At 40.2% G+C, this 23,481-nt stretch overlaps 2 protein-coding genes across 5 annotated transcripts in view; one reads left to right on the top strand and one right to left on the bottom strand.

The window, feature by feature from the left end:
• The window catches only part of JPH2 (junctophilin 2), a 107,037-nt gene extending 103,799 nt beyond the window's left edge, over nt 1-3,238 (top strand). For all 4 annotated transcript variants that reach the window (XM_042461506.1, XM_042461504.1, XM_042461505.1 and 1 more), the window contains one exon: nt 430-3,238. Coding sequence is in view for 1 of the 4 variants with exons in the window: in XM_042461505.1 (XP_042317439.1) it covers nt 430-498 (69 nt within the window). In the remaining 3 variants the exon portion in view is untranslated. The remainder of the gene's footprint in view (nt 1-429) is intronic.
• The window catches only part of GDAP1L1 (ganglioside induced differentiation associated protein 1 like 1), a 434,104-nt gene that overhangs the window by 224,836 nt on the left and 185,787 nt on the right, over nt 1-23,481 (bottom strand). The window lies entirely within an intron of this gene.

Raw genomic sequence — 23,481 nt, 5'->3', positions numbered from 1 at the left:
CCCAGAACTAGCGTGGAAGGCAGCACATGGCTGCATGATTTTGAAATTTGTAGTCTAAAATAACTTTTCCAAGGTTTGAGCCTTATACCACTTTTAAAGTGTGGAAAATTAAATGTTTTTTTTTTGTGCCTTCAAGTTGTTTCTGACTTGGGGTGACCCTAAGACAAATCTGTTATGGGGTCTTCTTGGCAAGGTTTGTTCAGAGTAGGCTTGCCGTTGCCTTCTTCCAAGGCTGAGAGAGTATGATTTGCTGAAGGCCACACAGTGAGTTATCATGGCTGAATGGGTATTCCAGAGTCTCTAAAGTTTTAGTCCATAATTCAAACTAATATACTACATTGGTTGTATAATAAACATTACCATATCAATAGTTATGACTTCTATTAACACATTGCCCTGTGCCCCCCCCCCTATTTTTTATCTTTACAGAGGTTTCGGCTGATAGACCTTATCAGGGAGATAATACCATCCAATGAAAACCATTACAAAAGGGCATGACTTGGAAGAACCCAGTGGTTTCCCCAACCATGGGTAATCTTGTCTGTCCCACAGGAAGAAGCCTGGAGTTTTGCACCCCCTCCTCTTTGTTCCCTTTGCTGTGAACAGGAATTGCCTTAAAGTTTCATAATTTGGAGAATACAGTGCTGCTGTTTGAAGAAACAAGGACCTACCAATAATTGTAGAAATGCTAATGAAAGTGTTTTTTTCCATCAAAGCCCCAGGTTTTTTGGGGAGATTCATTGTTACAGATCTTGTGAAAGAAAACCACAATTCTAAATCTCGTAAGAGCTAGAAATAATGGTTACTGCTGTGGATTTAACTACCCCATCTGTACCAAGGGTATTGTGAATCTGATGTTAGGAACAGTCTGGCTGTTTCCCCTGCTGCTAGATACTCCTAAATCATTCTGGTTAGAAGTTCAGGCTCTAAAGCAGGCAAAATTGTAGATCCTGTGGGTGTAAGTAAATCCACAGTGGTGTGAGAAAAAGATGACTACCATCTTCTCCTGTCATGAATTGCATTGTTAGCATCCTTAAATTTGGGCTGATTGTAAGCAGTCCCCACAAGTGGATCTTTTGTGATACTACCAAGTAGAGTAAATCTTGTCTCTTCAAGAGTTTAAGAAATCTGCAAATTAGAGGCTGCATTTTTGAATAGCTGCATATAACAGTCAATGAAGTCCATGCTTGTTTCATAGTTAAACAGTGCTTTGGCAACAGTGCCTTGTTGCAAGTATCTGCAACACTACTGCCCAAAAGTCAGACCCAGAGTGAGATCATGCATTATGCTTTTCTTCTGGGCATTCAGATATATACATGACTTGGAATGAGCAGAACCTTAGCAATGTAAAGCATCAGCCGTACATGTGTTTGGATCGCCCTCTCATTTTACTTTGCAACAAGCTATGAACTTCTGAGTCACTTTAAAAAAAAATTAAGTGCCTTATTTAAAAGCAACTGTGAATTTTTATGTATACTGATCCTCCCCATTACAACCATGTCTTGTTAAAAATTAGAAGCTGAAAGAAAAGGACTAGAATATTAGTAAGCTTAAAAAGCAGACTGTGCTTGTACTAAATGTGGTGCCACAGATACAAAGTAGGTAAATGCAAGAGCAGTGTTTTTGGATCAGATTATCTGCAACTCAAGAAATGCTGAATGTCATTAGAAAATGGGAATTATGCTATTTAGTGCCTTTCCTCTTTCTTTTTAAATGTTATAATCAAGTTATATTATAAATTGGAGGAGGAATATTGTGACTTTTGCCCAGAAAAATCTGTGCTGAAATAGTCTTCCCGAAAAATATGTATTCTATATAGGAACATCCACAACACATGGGATGATAACAATCTGGACAGTCTTGGTTTTATTTTTATATTTCTCTTATTTTGAGTATATGTGTAGCAATTAGACTTTTACTTGCTTCTGAAATTAATCAGCCTTCCTGGTTCTCTGGCTGAGAGGTACACAATGCAATTGCTTCATTAACTCTGTATGTGATTTGCTTTTCTTTGAGAGACCTAAATGGCTTTGATTTATCTTGAAACACACAATCTGATCCCCTTGAAAAGTGCTGAAATGGTTTCCATCTCCCATCCCCAACCCTCATGCATACAGACAGGATGAGCTCTCCTTGTTGTGCTTTGTTCCTTGCCATGTGATGAGAAAGGTAGGTAGATGTGCTTCATGTGACATATATAAATACACAGAATAGCACCCAGCAGCCCAAAGGTGTGTCCAAAGTCTTGCGTGCATCCAGTGCAGGTGTTGTTTTTTAAATGTGTTTCCAATCATATCAGAAGACAAATTGCTTTTGAAATGTACCACTTTCAAACGTAGCTTGCCATTCACTATGTTGACAATATGAACAGTTTGCATCAACAGTTTGCACAGTTCTTTGGATCCTAACTGTATGTGTTGTAATATGTTTATATGTGTCACTCTCTCTTCAAAAACAGGAGAAAGAAAGAGAGCAATCCTTAGGGCATGTGCATACATTTGGTCACTATACCATGTAGTAACTCCTGTGTTTACATGTAGGTAACCACAAGCCTACCTCCAGGAAGTAACTATAAGTAATATTGTTAAGCAGGTATGGATCATATACCATGTGCAGCTCCCAAGCATTTTTGTATTCTCCACCCTTTATTTTAGAAACCTGAAAACCTCAGCCTGTCTTGCTTTTTTAAGATAATGTTCTAGCCCTCAGTGCTTCAAATATGAGCTTGAATACAAGAACAAAATGCACAAACATAATGCCTCACATTCAGAGCTCCATGCAGTTATGATGTACACAGGAAGCATCTCCATGTGTGAGCTTTTCAATTCACCTCAACTGAAGGGACATCTCTACACATGCCTTTATGAGTTGTCTCCTCCTTGAATTGAAAACAAAGGGGTCTTGAAGGTGAAGAAGCTTCATGTGTGCATCATAGTACATGTGTCCCCAAGAACCCTTTGGGCCAGGGGCAAATGTGTGCACAAATCTTGTGGTATTTTGGTACCCTAGGATGAGCAGGAACAGGTTTACCTCAACTTTGCATGCCTTCAAAAATAGAATTGTGTTTTAAAAAATGTCCAGGTCTTACAAAACTACAAATGTATCATCACCAGCGACACACCATACTTTCAAGTTTTAAAAATAAAATGTGTATGACAATTGATGTAATATTGTCAAGGAGTTTCCATCAGTTGTTCTGCTGGATTATGTGCAATAATAAAAGATTATTTCACTCACATTAACAGTTATGGATTTTTAAGAAATTGGAGGAAAGTGACACCTTAATAATGTGAAAACTCCAAGCTTCAAATCATCATAGCATGATCTAGATGAATTTAAACTATTTCTAAGTCCCCCAGATATCAATGGGGCAGTTTCAATATATGCTTAAATATTTCCCTTTTAAATCAGTAGGCTTTAAAAGTATTTAACTTTTATGAGCTCCTACCCCAAGAGGTTTTGCCTGGCAGACTGCTAGACAATAGCTAACCAGTGAGATGGTGGGAATATTTGAAATCCACACTGTGACCAGGCCCTGGGAAAGCTGTTAGTAATTTTTTAGACTAAAGCTCCCAGGAACCTACAAGCAGTGAAGGATTGTGGGAGTTTTCAAAAAAAGAAACTTTCCCTAGCTCTGCCTTTTCATACGTTATCATGACTCTAGATTTTAGAATTTTCAAATCTGCATATTGGGAAGAAGCTTACTGGCTGCAAATGTCACTTTGTTCAAGCATTTTACGCTTTATTAAGAAAGCATGTTCCTTACTGCTGTTCCTGGGCATTCAGGGCAATCCTTTTGGTGGAAGGTTGCAGGTAGATCTGTCAATTACCTCTCTTCCCTCTCTACTTGAAGGCTAAGTATCATGTTACATTTAATACAATGGTTGGATCAAGGAGCTGCCTTCCACCTCCCTTTGTGTAAGGTTCCTCCATCCACTTGTGGGACATCCTTCCACACACATCACGTTCAGGAAGGCCCACCTGGGTCATGACCCTCTGATTAGTAGTTTTTTCTGATTTTTAAAGGGTTTTGGGAAGGAAGAGGTTCCAACTCAGCTCCATACACCCACATCTGGATCTAACCTATATGTCGCTGTTGTGTGCCTTCAAGTCATTTCCAATTTATCGTGACCTATCATGGGAGTTCCTTGGCAAGATTTGTTCAGAATGGGTTTACGTTTCCCTTCCTTTGAGGCTAAGCGTGTGCAACTTCACCAAAACATGCAATATAGGATCATTGTCTTTTCTTTCTCTCTCTCAAGTAAGCATGCAGTGCCCAAACTTTGTCTGGATCATCACACATTAGAGGAGAAGGTTTATCCTCTCCCAAGCCATTCCCAACCCCCCTTTCACATTCACCATACATGACATTTTAAAAGCCTGTTGTCTACCCTGATAAAGTTTTTCAAGTGGAGAAAGTGAAGAGAGTACCTTAGGAAGGCACATCTGGAACAGGTGCCATAACAGACACACTTTTATTTTGTTCTGAACAGGTGGGCAATGTTCAGTGCTATGGAATTGTTTTATTTAGCCATTTTGGAGCAGTGCTATATACTGGGTACCCTTTAAGATCAAAGGTGCTTTGTCTAAATAGTTGTCACTCAACACTACCATGAGGATAAGTCCCTCCATTGAGCACCCTTAAAATAATAAAGTCCTTTGAGCATTTCTGGAGAATGAGGAGGCTGCCAATACACAATCTAGGATTAGTTTTTCCCAAGTTAGAAACCTCATCTCCTTTTCTGCCTAGAAATGAAATCCTCCTGTATATTTCCATATATGGCCAGAAGGCACATAATATGTTGCTATTCTATTGCTGAAGCTGAACAAACTGGGCTCTCAAAGTTTATAGCTTTGCTTTCTTCAACTTTTGAATTTCTTAAGCTTCTGATTCTTTCTTCCAAATGGAGACATTAGTGGTTTTTGGTAAATTTTAAAAAACAAATGGAAACAAAATTATCCTCCATTTCCACTGGCCAAATCCTATAAGTAAAACTGTTTCCATGGAGAGGACCTTGTAATACCTACCTGCATTAAAGACCCAACATGACATAGTGGTCTGAGTGTTTGTCTAGGATTCCAGAAGAACAGGGTTTGAATCCCTGCTCAACCATGGAAACCTACTGGATGACCTTGGACGAGCCACACTCAGCCTAAATGGAAGGCAATGGTGAACCTCTTCTGAGGAAATTGGGGCAAGAAGACCCTACGATAAGGTTGCCATAAGTCAGAGTCATCTTGGAGACACATAACAACAATAAGCAACTGATGAAAAATGAGGAGCCTCTCAGAAAGATGTACTGACTCTAATTCAGTACCACCTTTGTAGATGAATACGCCAAGGATTCAAAGTCAGAGCTTTTCAGAGATGTGTATTCAAAGCCCTGCATTCAAATGGATCAATCCATCCATTTCAGTTTATCCCATATTTGATTTTTTAAAAATCTCCATTTCTTTTCATCCCAAATAAGAAAAAATGGTAATTTTGAGATATTCTTATAAAAAATTAAAATGAAATTCTTACCCATGTCTAGCTCACAGTTTATCAAAGGAGACCAGAGGTGGGTAAAGTGTTCCCTGAAAAAAAAGTATAGAATGCCTAAAGCCTGGACAGTAACTGTACTACAACCTATGGAGATGATCAGATGTGGGATAATGACAGGAGACGGATGGAAGCAAAGTGTGATGCTTCCGTCTTTATCACACAATTATGCAAAGATTATCAGACAGCGTCGCAATTATCCTGTGATTATCCTATCAATGAAGAGCAATTGTCCCATCATTTACCTCCATTTCTTAATAATGAATTAACTGCTTAATACTGAAGTGATGGGACATGTTTTCACACCCTTTTTGTGACCAACCCTCTTTTCATATGTCCTGTCATGTCACAGCAAGAGTCACACAGGTGTCAGGAAATTCCTATGCTATCCCAACTATCCCTGTGCTATTCAAACTGTCCCAATGTAGGTCTCTCTGCAGAGCTTCAGCTAGGCAAAAACTGGCCACAGTTGGTATCATTTGATCAACTTAACTTGTTTCCCAAGTTCTCATCATATCTCATTCAATGATCCTCATCAATGAAACAACCAAGGAATTAAAAAACAACTTTGGGATGAAGATGAATTTGATAAAATCATCGGAATGCATGCCAGTTTGCATTTACCCCAATTCAAATAAAAACTAAGTTGACAAGAATTATTGATGAGGCTCATTGAAACTCACAAACTCATCAATAATTCTTGTCAGGTTGGTTCCAGGTTGGCTAGGTAGTAACTTCTAGTGAGCTTTCTTTGCAAAGAGGGGCACTTGAAAGGAATGTAAAGCAGCCATTTCGGTCAAGGACTTTGAGTAGGTGGCATATCGGAGATGAAAGGACAGCAGAGCCAAGCAGCTGCTTCGGTCAAGTTCATGAGCAGCAGGATCAAATACTCTCAGCCTTCCATGGCTGACTGTAGCAAAGATTTCAAGCTAAAATGAAGTAAGAAGAGAGGGACAGAACTGGGGCTGATAGGGCTGATGAAGTAACATAGGAGTCTCTCCCACTCACTGACACATCGGATCACTGTGAATTGATATGACAAGGATGATATTGCACAGTTAATACCCGAGAAAGATTCTAGTCCAGAAAAACCAGCTGCAGTAGAGTATATATATAGAGAGACTGTAAAATAACTCCGGCATAGAAGATGATTCTTGCCAAAGACAGAGATTATCTTCAACGTCTTTGCTCATAGCTTTATCATTCATGCTGTGTGGGACCCTCTGCTGGTAATGGCATGCCATGACCAAATGTGTCCCTGCAAATATCACATCAGCCTATACGGTTCTCATCAGCTCCAAGCATTCCTATGCTCCAAAGACAGAAATCCACACTGCTGCTGTCCAGCATTGGCCACATATACTCTGGCAAGGAAAATGGACTTCTGTCTCCTGCCATCTGCAGGAGAATTTTGCCCACACACCAAGCAACTGAAACAGCCAATCAACCATCATATTCCAATTATTAAAGCCCACCAATGACCAAGCATATCCAGCCTAGTTTCCAACATAATGCTAAACAAATATTTGAGATTCTATGGCCAAAAAGCTATTAATCTACAACCGGAGTGTGCAATTATGATTGTGTAACTTGGATACAGTTACCTAATTTTTGAACTTTTCTGTATGTCTGTCTTCAGAGCTTGAAAGGAGGCATTAAAATAATTAGTCATTAATTCATTAATTCAGGATAATGGCCAGAATCATCTACCATGGTCTACATTATGTAAATTTATGGCTACTTAGCTACTTAGCCACATGGCTCATTAGCTGAACTTACACAAATTGTATTCTCTTACACTCACCTACCTCACAGGATTGTTGGACAGACAATGTGTGGGGACCACCTTCAGTTGTAAATGAATTAACTGCTACTTCATTTAAAATGATCAAGGAAGCTTATATTACCATTGTTTATTTAGAGGTGGCAAATGTAACCTGACAATAATAGGCCATGAATTCCCTTTACAAGGCCTGTTGGTGGAGATTACATCTCCGGGTTTCATTCCATGCATTATGTTGTGATAGCCCCGTCACCAATATCAGTTCATTGAATGAAGACAAAAGGATGGCTATTCTTGAGAGGTTACTTTTGTACAGGCACTTCCTTGCAGATATTTATGGTCAACCCTCATGAAGGATGTGGATGGACAGTGAAGAATCCCTGCATTACACCCCAGGAAGCCAGTGTCAGTGAATGGAGACAGCCCTGACTAATATGGCTCCATTGGTGTAAGTCAACATAAGCCTGATTGCTCTATTATTATAACCAGATGTGGTTAGTGGCTACCATGTCAGTGGGGTAGTGATTTCACTTTGAGTGTTAATCCCCACTTTAAATAAGCTATCCAATGTGCTAAAACTGTTTAGGGGCAGGAATAGACATCAGCATCTTGGATAGTTCAACATTGGTGAGTAAACCTTACCATTGACACCAACCTCCCCATTGACATGGAAGCCTCCAGCTGCTATGGATGATCACTGGATTTATCAAACACAGAACATGGAGTTTACTGAAGATAAAACATGTTTTCTATCATTGAGCTATGGTCCCTCCACAAACAGCAGTAAGAAGGCATTTTAATCAGGAATGTGATTGTGGAAAGGGTTAATTTCCCTTCCCTATGTGCTATTGTCTGTCCTCTCCTCCCCCAGCAGCTGCAATTTACTTTAAGGGAAATGGCCAGAGATGCAAAATCTATTCAGCTGTTGGGTTGGATCTAAAAGGTCTTCCTTGGACAGAAAGACTATGTTTATGGAAGATGTGCTTGCTCCGTTTTCAAGGGCCACTTTTTTGCTATACAAAGTCTATTGCAACCAGCAGGGCCCCCTAATCTTCTGTGTAGCTTTAGGGGAGTATGGAAGAGATGCCATAGAAGAGGGGTGGGGGTGCTTCTATCAATCCAGTCAAATGTGCCTAAATGTGCCAACCTATTGGAATGTAAGCAATCCTTTGATTCACATAATATGTGGCAATGAGGAGTAGGTGAAGGAGGAAGGACATCACCGGGCCGGGGGGGGGGGGGGGGAGTGACCGACTGGCTGACCAAACAACAAACCAAGATCCTGCAATGTGGAGTCTGATATTCCTTGTGCTATATCATCCTGTGTTGAACAGTAATGTTGCACAACTGAATGTCCAGCTGAATGCACAGTCAAATGTGGAAATGAATGTACAAACAAAGGAGTTTGTTGTTAATTGCCATAAGTTAATTCCAACGTATGGTGATCCTATGAATGAGAAACCTCCAAGAAGTCATCAACTGTCCTGCTAAAATCTTGCAAACTCAGAGCTGCGGCTACTTTGTGTTTACCCACCTTTAATACGCAAAAATCCCTCTGTATTCTGATTCAGACTAACAGGGCTATGTCTTTGAATTCTATCAATTTTAATATGATCTTCCTCTTTTTCTGCTGCCTGAATTTATCAAGCATTATAATGTTTTCCAATGAATCATATACTCTCATAAAATGTCCAAAGTATGAGTATGAAAGTTTCAATTTAGTTATTTTGGTTTCTAGGCTTGATTTGTTCTCAGGCATGTCTCAGAAATGTCTTCATTCATCTTTTTAGTGGTTCATGGTATCTGTAAAATGCTCCTCAAACACTACATTTGAAATTAGTTTTATTTTATTAGTTTATTTATTAGTTTTGTTGAAATATAACCCACAGCATCTGGTATTTTATTCTTCTCAGTTTTCTTCTTTTACTTTTATTGGTATTAACTCTCCTTATATTCCATCTTTCCCCCAAAACTGAGACACAAGGCTGCATAAAAGTTAAAACAAACACAAAACAAATGCAATATAGTATAAGCAAATACAATGTGAGAAGTCAACCTTAAAATGGAATTATGCTATCAATAACATTGAAAGCAATTGAAATGATACAATTAAAATTAATAAACAGCAGTCTAAAAACAGTACAATTAAAAGTCTTCAGTATGCTATTAAACACCTTTTCTTCAAAAATACTCAGTTCTCAAAAGTCTGTTTGTTTGGGTTTTTTAAAGAAGTATTTGATGGCTGACAGAATGTTTGCATGGGAAATTAATGTAATGGTCTGGTGGTTAATGCTATCCCCTGTGTTCCCTTTCTTAGGATTTGGAAAGTATATTGAATGTTTCCAATCTGTGGGCCATTGTTTTGTTTTCCATATTTGTTGTGGATTTTAGTTAGAAATAGGGTAGATTTTGTCTCTGTAGACTTAAGCAGCTCTATTCATATGTCATCTATTCCTATTGATTTGTTTTTCCCAAAAGCTTTGGGCGTAGCTTCCACTTCATTTTTTAAAACTGGAGGTTCATCTTCGTATGGTTCTTATTTGTATGAATCTGTCAATCTTTTATCTTTTTTATATAGTTCTTCTGTGTATAGTTTCCACCATCTTCTTATTTCTACCTCATCATGTAATAATAATAATAATAATAATAATAATAATAATAATTTTTTTATTTATATACCGCCTTTCCAAAGGATCAAGATGGTTTACAAAAATGCGTAAATAATTACATAACACATACACAACTAAAAATTCATCCCCTTACCTTAACTAAAATACTAGTATCAAAATATAGTTAAATTAATTGTATTAAAATATACCCTCCCCTACCAGCCCAATGGACCAGTCCTTGCCCTTGCTCCCCCCGAAGCAGCTCCCACAAAGGGGCAACCCCGCCACCAGTGGGCACCCAGCCTTTATCCCCTTCCCAAGGGGAACAGGTGTTCCTGGTTGGGTACCTGGGGCATGGTTCTGGCAGGAAGTAGTCTGAGGCCAGCAGTCCACCAGGTGAGATGAAGCATGCAGGTAGCAAGCAGCAAGTCCACAAAGCAGCAAGCAGGTAGAAAGCAGCAAGTGGTGGGGTGGTCTGTTGTTCTCTCCTCTTTCTCCACTTTATGCTGTAATGTGTTCCCCTCCTGCTCGAAGGGTATCCCCACGCTTGCTTTAAATTTCCCTTTGATTTCTTGGATCTTGTTGAAGAGGTTTCTTGGTACATTATCAGACAAGGGAAATTGGAAGTATAATCCATGGCAATCCGAACGCAATCATGGGGTTTAACGTTATTGCGTGATAGACTACCACAAGCAATTTCAGGCAATGGGAAGTCAGTCTGAACGCAATCATGGGGTTTCATGTTATTGCATGAGAGGTGATCACACACAATTTTGGGCAATGGCAAGCTATTTTCGGGCAATGGGAAGTCAGTTCGAATGCAATTCATATTCATGTAAATTTGCTGAACTAACGAATTCACGTGAATGTATTCTGGCCCCATTTTCTTTTCATTCAAAATTAAGAGAAATTCCTCCCGTGTGATAAACTCCTTGGTTGCCCATTTTTGCTGTCACCTTCTATTTCTCTGCATTGATTATTATAGTAATTCTCTTTGTCCCTGTGCACAACTCATTGAACAGTTGCATTCTGGGTTCTAATTCTATTTCTGTCACCTTTTACTTTTGCTTCTTGTCTGCCCTTAAGTGCTTGAAGAGTTTCACCTGATCCATCGAGGTTTCTCTTTATGTTTACTGATCATATCTTTTTTCATTCCTCCCTGACAATGTCTCTGGTTTCAGTCCAGAGTACTTATGACTCCTAGACAATTAGCCTTAATAGTGCAAATCTTTATTTCTTTTCTATATTATCTTTAAATTCTATGGAGATCTTCTTCAGGTTGTATTTCAGCATGATGGATAGTTTAATGTTCTTCTTTAGCTTTATTCTTACTTTAGCTATTAGTAGTTTGTAGTCTGTGCCCCAATCTTCTCCTGGTCTTTTTTTGCACAGATAATGGAGCTTCTCCATCATCTGCTTCCAGTTATGTATTCTATTTTATTTCTGTATTGTTCATCAGGTGATGTCCATGTACACAGTCACTTCTTGGGTTGTTTGAAGAATGTGTTTGTGATGAACAAACTGTTGGCCTCAGTCAATCAGTTTCCTACTTCATTTCTTGATCCTAGACCATATTTTCCTTCCTTTGATTCTGCTCCATTTCCTATTTTTGCATTCCAATAGATAGTGATTAATTAGAAGTCTTGTATTGGAGTGAGTGATTCATTTCCTCAATGACTCCAGCACAGAATATTTCAATTTCTTCTTCTTCTGCCTCTGTAGTAGGAGCTAGCTTGCATCCGAGGGTGGACTTAGAGCTGCTGTGTTGTCTACTGAGGGCAGGGATGGTCTCTACAGTACCCACACAGAGGCTGTCTTCTTGGCAGAAATGTTGCTAAGGCAACCTGTCTATTTGTGTGCCTCATGTTTGCTTTGTTTTTATCTCTGGTTCCCAGGAAGGCAGCAGCATAGCAAGAGATTGAGGAAAAGAGAAAAATGATATAGCCTATGCAGCATAGTGGTATGGACAGAAAGATAATAATGCTAGAAACAAGACACATCCTATAGAACGCTGCCTTGATGGATGTTCTGGTCGATCAATTAAAAACAAACTGTGCTCACCTATGGGTAACGCACATGGTGCTTTGGAACCAATGTGGCAAATCTAAACATTATGCTCTGTTTAAATGTTTACATTTTAAATGTTAAGGGTGTAATCCTACAGTACCTGCTAGGGCAAACTGGGGGTTACATAATGCTGTGAATTTCCCTCTGTCCCCACAGAGAGAAAAGTCTGCTGGGAAACATTTGACCTAGAAAGGTTCAAGGCCATGGCTGCCCCATTTGAGGCGTTTCATGGGTATGGAAGGGCAAAAATGGAGGAGTCTAAGGCAAAGCTTGGGGGAAAGTTCTGTTTTGGACAGTAATTCTCAGAATCCCCCACCAGCATGCAGCCTAAACCCTGTTGTTAATCTCAACCAGAGTAAGTTCATTGATTCAATGAGGTGTGTTGGCTCACCATTTGACAACTGATTCACTGAATCTAATCTAGTCAGGTCTAAACAACAGGATTCCAGCTTGAGAGTTGTGATCCAAAACAAGGACTCTTATAAGATCTATGTTTCAGGCATGTCCAGGGTGGATTGGGGAAGGTTTTGCCTTTCCAATTCTACCCCAGTTCTACAGAACTGGTCTGTCAGTCTTCAGTATTTAGATGTCTTATTTTACTTCTGATTTGAAGAAGAGAGTTCTAGTGCTATCTAGTTTTTACAGCAGTGATGAATATTTCAGAATTTTTATTGCTTATTTAGCTGTCTGCTTGTGTACGTTGCTGGCATTGTGAGCACAGTTGTCTCTCCATATCCATGGTTTTTGTATTGATGGCTAAAACCATCCATGGCTTCAAAATATTGAATATATATATATATATATATATATATATATATATATATATTCTAAAAAAGTAGTCTCCAGAAGATTCAAAATGACACTGATAAGTTTCCAAGACCAAACAGGATCTGGTGCCTTTAGGGTACAGCTGGCTGTCTACAACCATGGATTCTGCATTAATGGATTCAAATATCCATGGCTTGAAAATATGTTTTAAAAAAATAAAAAAGCAAAGCTTGATTTGCCTTTCTATGTAAGTGATACCATTGCATTACACCATTGCATTTAATAGGACTTGAGCACCATGGATTTTGGTATCCACGGAAGTCTGGGAATCAAACCCAGCAGATACCAAGGACACACTCTATGAATCATGAGGTCTAGAAACCTGTTGAATTGGCTCCAGTTTTTTTTCCATTGACATGAGCATTCCCTGAGCAAAGTTCCGCTTAAAAAATTATCTTGCCCCAGCCAGTGGCATCATTAGGAGTGTATGGTGTGTGTGGATCACCCTTGGTGACACTCCAGAGGGGGTATGTACACCTGGTGGGGTGGTATTATTATTATTATTAAACTTTATTTCTAAAGCGCTGTAATTATACACAGCGCTGTACAAAGTCGGTAAAATTAAAGAGAATATAAAAGCCTGCCCAAGGCGTACATTCTAAAATAATAACAATTAAAAGAGGAATAGATAAAATTACCATATAGAAAAGAAAAAAACAAATTAAAAACATCAAATATAAAACAAATCACATCACATCAAATATTATCAGACAGCCAGATGACAATCACAAATTCCCTGAGAACGCTTCCCTAAACAATATGGTTTTCAGCTCAGCCTTAAAGCTGGTTAGGGAAGTGATGAGCCGTGCATGCAGAGGAAGAAGGTTCCAGGAATGAGGGGCAGCAAGAGAGAAGGAACGGATCCGGGATGGGGCAGAGAAGATCCTGGGTTGAGAGAGGAGACTTTGGCTACCAGAGCGGAGAGTGCGAGTAGGGATGTAGGGAGAGAGAAGATCAGTTAAATAAAGAGGGGCCAGCCCATGCAGGGCTTTAAAGATGAGTAGCAAAAGTTTGTACCTGATGCGGAAAGGAAAAGGGAGCCAGTGAAGGGAGGACAACAGAGGGGAGACATGATCATAACAGCGAGCAAGTGAAATAATGCGTGCAGCTGAATGCTGAACAGAAATTAATGGGTGGAGATGAGAGAGGGGAAGCCCTGCCAAGAGGAGGTTACAGTAGTCTAGTCGTGAGACCACTAGGGCATGGACCAGTGTCTTTGCAGTAGAAGCTGAGAGATACGGACGGATTTTGGCAATATTATAGAGAAAAAAATCTGCAGACTTTGGCTGTAGTCTGGATCTGAGGGATAAATGACAAAGAGGAGTCAAAGATGAAACCAAGACTGTGGGCTTCCTGGACCGGCTGGATAGGGACGTTATTGACAGAAATAGAAAAGGAGTAGTGAAGGGTGGGCTTAGGAGGGAACACCCAAGGGGACTGACATGGCCACTGGCTGAGTGAGAAAGGGCATCATATCCCTTTCTCACTTGCCCAACAGCCATGTGAAACCACAGACAGTGATCAGCGCTAGTGCAGTTCACTGGATGACCTAAGATTTTGCATTCAAGACTAATTTCTAATAAGGTTTCCTTTCCCACTAGAGATGACCATGCTATTCTCATGTTAAGATATCTTTTTAAAGAAAAAACCCTATTACATCAAAGTGCCAAAGCACAAAAGAAACTCTTCCAATTCTCAATCATTCTCAAGCTTTGAATGGCTTGAACTTTATGAGGAAGAAATTTTTCAAACAAAAGTCAGAACAAAAAAATTTCCCTGATAAAAACCAGATATAGACTCTTCTCCATGGCAAGACTGGCATTAAGGAAGTCGTTTGTTCCTCTGTTAGTACTAGTATTCAATTGACATTGTTCAGCAATAATGCTAGGTGATGCAGCTTTAACAGGTTGTTTTTCTGTTTCTAATATAATAAAAGGACTGAAACACTTCTTAAAGTGCAGTTCCAGGGGAAAGCAATCAACCTCTTTCTACTTTGTGTGGGAACCTTAAACAAGTTTGTTTATTGCTTTTCTCTTAACATGCACCATGTTAAGCTGGATTCAGCACAAGCTGACAAGTAATTTTTGAACCAAGTTTAATTACAAACTCTACACAGAAGAACTGTGATTTATTATGTAGGATACTGGAAACTCCTTTTCAAATGCTGAGTGCTTCCTTTTTTTCTTTTTCTTTACTTGAACAGTGTGTGCAAAGTTCTCAGAATTGTGCAGGATCAGGATGAACAGATTCCTACGGTCCAACAGGATGGTGATGACTCCTATTAAGATATTAATTACAGTAAATATCTTAATTACACAAGGCAATCATACAAAGCCAGCATTCTTTAATGATGTTCATGGGAAAGAGACAAGTTTCTATTTGGGTTTTTTTTCTGGAAGAGAAAAATGAATGATGGGATTTCCATGCTAGCTTTTTTCTTCAGTATTAATACCATCTATTCACTAATTATTGCTGTGGCTTGAGACCTATTGTAGGTTTAAAACCCTGTGATAGGTTTGCCTTAGGGTCGCCCTAAATCAGAAATTATCTGAAGGCCTACAACAACAACAAAATATTTTCAAGCTGTAGATAGTTTATCCATGGATAAAGAATCTGTGGATATGGAGGACTAACTATACAACAACTAGCAGATGGCACCTAAGCACAGTTCAACCCTGAACCAAATGGCCATTGATCAGTCATGGGAATGTGCCAGAAATACTCCTCCATGCTGCTTGATGGCCATCCTTCTACTCCTTCTTTGGCATCCAGTCTTCTATACACTGGCAGAACTTTATACTGCACCAGCTTCAAAGAGAATGTTGGTCTAAGAATCCAGAAAGTGTGAATTCTATACGGTTACATTTTATTGTTTCCCCCTTTTATCCTGTCTGTATTTCCTTTGAATTACTTGTTTATCACATTTAATGCAGCTTCCAACATGTCAGCATGATCCTTTTAAGTGCGAACTCAGGCAAGTAGTGCCACACTTGATGTGGATGAGTGTTCTCTGCCTTTCTGTTCTACCTACTCCAGCCCCAGGTTCATCCCCATTTCCTTCATCTATCTGCTCTGCTTTCCCAGAAACAAGATGGATGGACAAACCTTGTCCACCTAGGTTTGCTGACTCTTAAAAATGTACCTTGTTTCAAATTTAATGCCTGGAGGGCACCAGGTGGAGGAAAGCTGACCCATTCCAAAAGCTTGGCGATGTGACATATTTGGACTACATCTTCTAGACCCATATTGACGGTGATTTTGGTAGTTTTAGTCCAAAAAAGGAACACATTCATGCTTCGCCTGTGCTTATGCCTCTTACCACAATCAGACCTGGTACACATAAACTAAGCAGGTGAATACTTATCCTGATACAGAAGAAATGATGGGGAGAGGGGATCTTTATTTGCTTACTTTCTATGTGCCAGCAAGATCAGTTGTTATTATTATATTAATTTATATCCTGCTTTCCCACCAACATTGGGACACAAAGCAGTTTACAAATTAAAAGAACAATCAATTAAAAACATTAAAAAATGAGCATTAAAACAGAATGAAACATTATTGTTGTGGTGTGCCTTCAAGTCATTTCTGACTTATAGTGACCCTATAGTGAACGTATCATGGGGTTTTCTTGCAAAGATTTGCTCAAAGGAAGTTTGCCACTGCCTTTGTCTGAGGCTGAGAGACTGTGACTAGCCCAGTGCTTCTCAATTATTTTCTGTCATGCCCCCCCTAGGAAGAAGAAAACATTTCGCGCCCCCCACGCGACTGTAAATAGTATCATTTGTCTATAAAATGCCCCCCTTTATGGAGCCTCGCGCCCTCCTTTACGGAGCCTCGCGCCCCCCCTGGGGGGCCCGCCCCACTATTTGAGAAACACTGGACTAGCCCAAGGTTACCAATGGGTTTCATACCTGAGCTGAGGATCAAACCCTAGTCTCCAGAGTCGTAGTCCATCGCTCAAACCACTGCACCATGCTGCCTCTCAGAATTAAATTGGTGCAGTATTAAAACACATCACTCATTATAAGAATAAAATACAATTAAAATGATTAAAGTGCTTATGAACAGTACAAATTAAAACAAAAATAATAAAATGCTTTAAAACATTAAAAATAAAACTATGTTGGAACCTTAACAAAACCTGTAAAACCTGCACCATACATCATAAAGAGCTCAATGTCAACCATTTGTAAAGGCCTTGCAGCACAAAAATATTTTAATTTGCTGCTGGAAAGAGAGCAAGGTTGGTGTCATCCTGGCCTCTCTGGGGAGAGAGTTCAAATCTGGGAGCAGCCACCGAGAAGGCCCTCTCCCTTGTTTCCACCAAACAAGCCTGAGAAGGTGGTGGGACAGAGAGAAGGGCCTCTGCTAATGATCTCAGTGCTTTAGTGGGCTTGTAAAACAAGATAAAATCCTTCAAATAACCTGGATCCAAGCTGGTCAAATTGTGCCTGGAAACAGACCACCAGCAAAGGAGCTGTTGCAACAAGGAAGAGGTATGCTCCCTGTAGCCAGCTGGCTGCAGCTCTTTGGCCCAATTGAAGTTCCTGAACACTTTTCAAAGGGATCCCCATGGCTGCATTACAGACATAATCGAGTTTGACACCATTTTAACTGCCAATGGCTCAATGATATGGAATGCTGGAATTTGTAGTTTGTTGTGGCATCAGGGCTTTTTGACAGAGAAGGCTAAATACCTCAGAAAACTACAAATCCCAGAATTCCACAGCTCTGAGCCAGGGCAGTTAAAGTGGTGTCAACCTGGATTATTTCTGCAGTTCAGGTGCAGCCCACATAGGGCACATTATGGGTTGTAACCAAGGTGTGTACCACTATGGCCAGATCCGGCTTCTCCAGGAATGGGCACAGTTGATGCACTAGCTTTAATTGTGCAAAACCACAACCTGATCACCGCCAATACCTGGGCTTGCAAGCTCTGCAGTGAATCCAGAACTACCAAACTGCGAACCTGTGTTTTCAGGAAGTGTGTAACCTCATCGAACACAGGCTGGATCCCTATTACAAGTTCTGTTTTTGACTGACTCATTAAAAATGAGTGCAAAATAGACTCGCTTGCTGGCTGTTCCCCTTGTGAACCCTGAACTGCAAAATATTTCTTTATTTGGAAATCTATCCCTTCTTTCTGATGTTTACAATTTAAACAGTGCAAAAGAAGACTGGGGGCATTGCTTCCTTAAGAGAAATTCATACACAGCAGGTTGAAAGGAGACATTCAGGATTCAACTGCAGGCCTTGGTTTTTTAAAACAAAAATCTAGCACAAGTACAGACATAAGCATGGCCATAAACAGAGTGTATTGATCCACCTTTGCTTTTTATTGATCATTTGCAGTGGTAGGGGAGTCATTTGAAATTTTTTTGCCTGAAGCTAGATTGAGCATACATCCCATGCACATGCAAAACCAACAGTTGTACTGATTCTGAGAGAGAATCAAAACTTGGTTAGGTCTTTTTGATGTCGTTGTTGTTGTTGTGTGCCTTCAAGTCTTTTATGACTCGTGGCAACCCTAAGGTGACCCTATTAAGGGTTTTCTTGCCAAGATTTGTTCAGCAGGGGTTTGCCTTTGCCTTCTGCTGAGGCTGAGATAGTGTGATCTGCCCATGATCCTCCAATGGGTTTCTATGTCTGAGCAGGGATTTGAACCCTTGCTTCCAGTGATCAAACTGCTATACCACACTGTTCTAGTTAGATCTTATTGCAGACCTAAAAAAAACCCTAGCAGACTTTGAAGTACCATTAGGACTGTGAAGGTGAAATCACTTTGAAGAGTGAATATACAGTAGTTTTAATTGACAAATAATAGTCTCATTTAGAAATAGGAAAATCTGTCAGTTTTGCTTTCTCTCACAGTTAAATCTGCGAATATTCATTTTTTCCTACACTGTTTATTTTTTTTATTATTTTTTTTCTATCCAGAATATGAAGAAATTGACAAAATGTAGTAAATTCTCACCAACAACAAACTGAAAACAAAATTATCATGGATCCCCATGTTGTTGTCGTGTGCTTTCAAGTCATTTCTGACATATGGCAACCCTAAGATAAACTTATCAGGGGTTTTTCTTGGCAAGATTTGTTCTGAGCGTGTTTGTCTTTACTTTCCCCTGAGGCTGAGAGAATATGACTTGTCCAAGGTCACCCAGTACGGATTTAGATTTCCTGCATGGTAGGGGTTGGACCGGATGGCCCTAGTGATCTCTTCCAACTCTATGATTCTATGATTCTAAGCAGGGATTTGAACCCTGATCTCCAGAGTCATATTTCAATGGTCAGACCACTGCACCATGCTGTGCCCTCCCAACTTGAGCCCTTCCATGAATAATGAAAATTGCAATAGATCCCATGGATATGTACCTGCCAGTAAGATACAACTGGACACATATAAACAGGATTTGCAAGTACACAATTTCCAAGTGCTTACAAAAGTCTTCATATTTAAGGATGATTGAATGATGGTGGATGGCAGATGAAGTTTGCCTTCTCCCTGGTTATGCCCTACACCTGATTCGCTGGTACCTTTACATTGGTTAGATATACATGCTTTTACATTTTTTCGAGAGTATTACATGTGTGATCTTGCTATGTATCTTCATAGCTTTGCTTTTAATGTAGTGAACTGATGTGACTATTTACTGGTGTATTTATTTACAGAATAAGAGACCTTTGCATTTGCTCGATAGGGTTCGTCTTCTCCTTTGCTTTTCCAACTTTGATTATATACAGCAAAAAATAGTCAAGTGGAAAGAAAGCTCTCCTTGGGACACTATGTACGCAGCTCCAGTGGACACCAGATTCCTCCTAGCTGCTATTTATGTCATTGTGGCTCTGTGCTCTGTGAATTCAAGGGGACATACACTTATGTATATATGTGAGAGACATAAAATAAATCCTCTTGCAAATGTCTAAAGCTGACAAATCAGTTCCTATAAAAGGGCCCGCATGTCTCTGCTGCAGGCTGGAATGCAGGAAGAGGCATTTGGTAAGGGGAGTGCACTGCTGGGTGAGCAGCTGTCCTAATAATCTGATCTATTTCTGAGGATGAGAAGTGTAGCAAATCCCCCAGAGCTGTCCACTTGAGATAAACATTTCTTTTAAATAACTGATGGTATCAGTGTCTTCACCAAGGATCCCACATCTTCAGTTCCACTGAAGGAGGAATTTGTTCCAGCAGACATCCCAGACAGTTCCCATCCCTTGCCTGCCCTATTTACCGTTGCAGTCAAGTGCACAGGCAGTTTGGGCACACTGCTGGTTGCCTGAAATGCCCACTCCATCCCCCAATCCAAACAGAAGAACATTAAAACTAAAATGTCATGTTTGATCCTAGGATTTCAGGTTTTGAAATGCAGTGTCTACATGACATTGGCATCAAAAAATTTTTGATGGCATCTTCTCTTCCTTTTTTTTAAAAGGGAACTGTGGTTTAAAAGGGAACTGTGGACTGTGGTTTGCAGAAAGAACTGAATAGCATCAATGTCTTTTAAAATATGACTTACCTTAGTCCTATTCTTTGGGTTTATGCTCCAAAATGTCAGGCAGATAAATGTTATTGCCATACCTCCTTATTTGGTCATGCCATGATGAATGGCACACATGACAGTGCTAGGAACTGGCATCCTGTTTGATAGGTACAAGATCATATGTTAGACAGTCTTGTATGTTATCTAAAAAGATGGAGAACCTGTGGTTCCCACTGACATTCATAGCATATTTGGGGAAATTTCACAGGATGTCTCTTTCCACTGTGACTCCCAAAGCATGTAGCCTGGTGCAACTGGGGATTATGCAATCATATGTAACCAACAGGATTCTGATCATAGGGCCTTTTATTTTTGAACAAAGTTTCAATTTTGAACTGTTTTGGAGCCATATATGGTGTCTGGCTGGATTTTTATCATCTGGTATTGATTGATTGATTGATTGATTGAAATTTTATTTCTATACCGCCGTTCCCAAGATCACGGCGGTTTACAAACAATACAAATGCAATACAATACAGATTAAAAAGAAAACAAATTTAACAATGAAAAATACCCCAAATAAAACCAGACATAACTATACATCATTAAAAGCCATCATAAAATCAGTTAAAAGTTAATAAACAGTCTGAAAATACAATACAATACACGGTACACAGGGGAAAACAATCAGGACATGTGAGGGAAGGCTTGACAAAATAAATGAGTCTTCAGGTTCTTCTTGAACGACTCCAGGGAGGGGGCTAAGCGGAGCTCCTCAGGGAGAGCGTTCCAAGATTGTGGGGCAGCAACAGAAAATGCCTTTTGCGTTAGTACAAATCTTGTCTTGGGAACGCTCAGAAGATTTTTCCCACTTGACCTGAGTGTGCGGGGCGGATTGTATGGGGAGAGGCGGTCCTCCAAGTACTCTGGGCCCAAGCCATTTAGGGCTTTATAGGTAACAACCAACACCTTGTATTGGGCCCAGAAGCGGATTGGCAGCCAATGCAGATCTTTCAATATCGGTGTTATGTGGCTGGCCCTAGAGCTACCAGTGACCAGCCTAGCGGCCATATTTTGAACCAACTGCAGCTTCCGAGCTTGGTACAAGGGTTGCCCCATGTAGAGCGCATTACAGAAATCAAGTCGAGAGGATACCAGTGCATGCACCACTGTTTCAAGGTCCCCCCGGTCGAGGTAGGGACGCAGCTGGCATATCAGCCGAAGCTGATAACAGGTGCTTCTAACTGTCGCATCCACCTGAGGAGTCAGGTGAAGCGATGAGTCAAGAAGCATCCCCCAAACTGCGAACTGAGTCCTTTACGTGGAGCGTGACCCCGTTCAGGACAGGTGGACAAACCTCCTTCCCAGGACCGGGGGAACCTATCACAAGTACTTCTGTTTTCTCTGGATTCAGGCTGAAGATGAAGATGCTTGTGTAATAATAATAATAATAATAATAATAATATTTTTATACCACCTTTCTATAAACCAAGGCGGTGTACAACATTAATAAAATACATGACATATCATATACATAAAGCACATATACCATATAAATAAAACACAATCCATTAAAACATTCCAGCCAGCTGCCACTGCTGACGTAGAGGGGGGGGGGGGAGGTTAGTCGGGGCTTGCATCAGGGAATGCTTGCTTAAATAAAAAGGTCTTCAGCCCCTTTCTAAACTGGGCCAGGGAGGTGGCCGAGCGGAGCTCAATGGACAGAGAATTCCAGAGGGTAGGGGCCGAGATGGTAAAAGTCCTCTTAGAAGTAGAGGTTAGTCTGGCCCCTGGAACCCTCAATAGCTGCTGCCCAGATGTTCTGAGAGTGCGGGGCGGATTGTATGGGGAGAGGCGGTCCTCGAGATATCCTGGGCCCAAGCCATTTAGGGCTTTATAGGTAATGACCAACACCTTGTATTGCGCCCGGAAGTGTACTCCTCGTTTGCATTTGCACATCAACACGTTGTTACCTATTCTGCTCTCTATATAAAATTTTGGTATAAATGATAGCCTATATGACTCCTAGATGAACTCTGTCTGCCTGCTTGCCATTAAGAGTCAAGCGAGAAGACATGTATACAGCACACCTAAAGGTGAAGTCATCTTCAGTAAATATTGTCACTCCAGATAGTCTAGGAAGTCACAGACATGCAATCAAGGGATGTAATGTTTGCCTTCCCAGAGTTGTTTACCCCCTCCCTGGGTCTGTTGTCCAAGCAGATTAAGCCTATCAGACAATCAGACCTAGTCATCCAGGTGTAAAACAAGTAATAAAGCACCTTTGCCAGAGATGGGCCATTTGCCCCTATAAAAACCCAGATTTTTGCAAGTCTGTGTGCCATCTGAGAGGTCTCTATACTCCACGCCAGTCAGACCTTTGACTTGGACACCAGCATTTCCGTTCAAACCCATGCTGCGGAACGGACTTCTCCCATTGCCACTTTCCCCCATTCGATTCCCAGAGGCAAGTCTACACTCTAGCAAGTTTCGCCCTAGTGTTGCCTTAACTCTTTTCCCACACTAATCTCTGATTTTCCTGAGCGTTGTATGAGTGTGTGCATTTTAGGAAATTGTGTGTGGTTTTGACTATTAATAAATTGGATATTAACTATAGAAGTTTGTCTCTGCTCTATTTCTGGAATTTCCTGGTCTTCTCCATATACATAACAGGAGACGACCTTGCAGAGCTGTTATAGCAGGCCCTCTCTTGTGATACTGAGCTAAATAATAATAATAAAATTCCCCTAATCAGACCCTTGGCTACAACATGGCTGGAAGGACTCCATTCACTGATGGTGTTATCACTCACTTTTCAATGATAATTTTTCCCCATTGCATTCAGCAGAAGTTCCAACCTTTTCTGTAGCATTTCCAGGCTTTTAAGAGGTTGCTGTTGGGAAGCAGTAGTGAGAAGTCAACATCTGCTAACCAAGATGCCTAAATCTAGAACCAACCCATATTTGTGGCAGAAGTTGTGTTAGAGGTAGTTGACATGCAGCATAGCATGTACAGTTGACCCTCTGTATCCACATATTCTTTATCCATTGATTCAACTATCCATGCTTGAAAATATTCTAAAAATATGTAAATTCCAAAAAGCAAACCTTGATTTTGCTATTTGTTATAAGGGATACCATTTTACTATTGTATATAATGAAACTTGAG

The sequence above is a fragment of the Sceloporus undulatus genome, chromosome 4, assembly GCF_019175285.1.
Source record: "Sceloporus undulatus isolate JIND9_A2432 ecotype Alabama chromosome 4, SceUnd_v1.1, whole genome shotgun sequence".
Taxonomy (NCBI): Eukaryota; Metazoa; Chordata; class Lepidosauria; order Squamata; family Phrynosomatidae; genus Sceloporus; species Sceloporus undulatus.
This window is presented reverse-complemented; position numbering and strand designations above follow the sequence as displayed.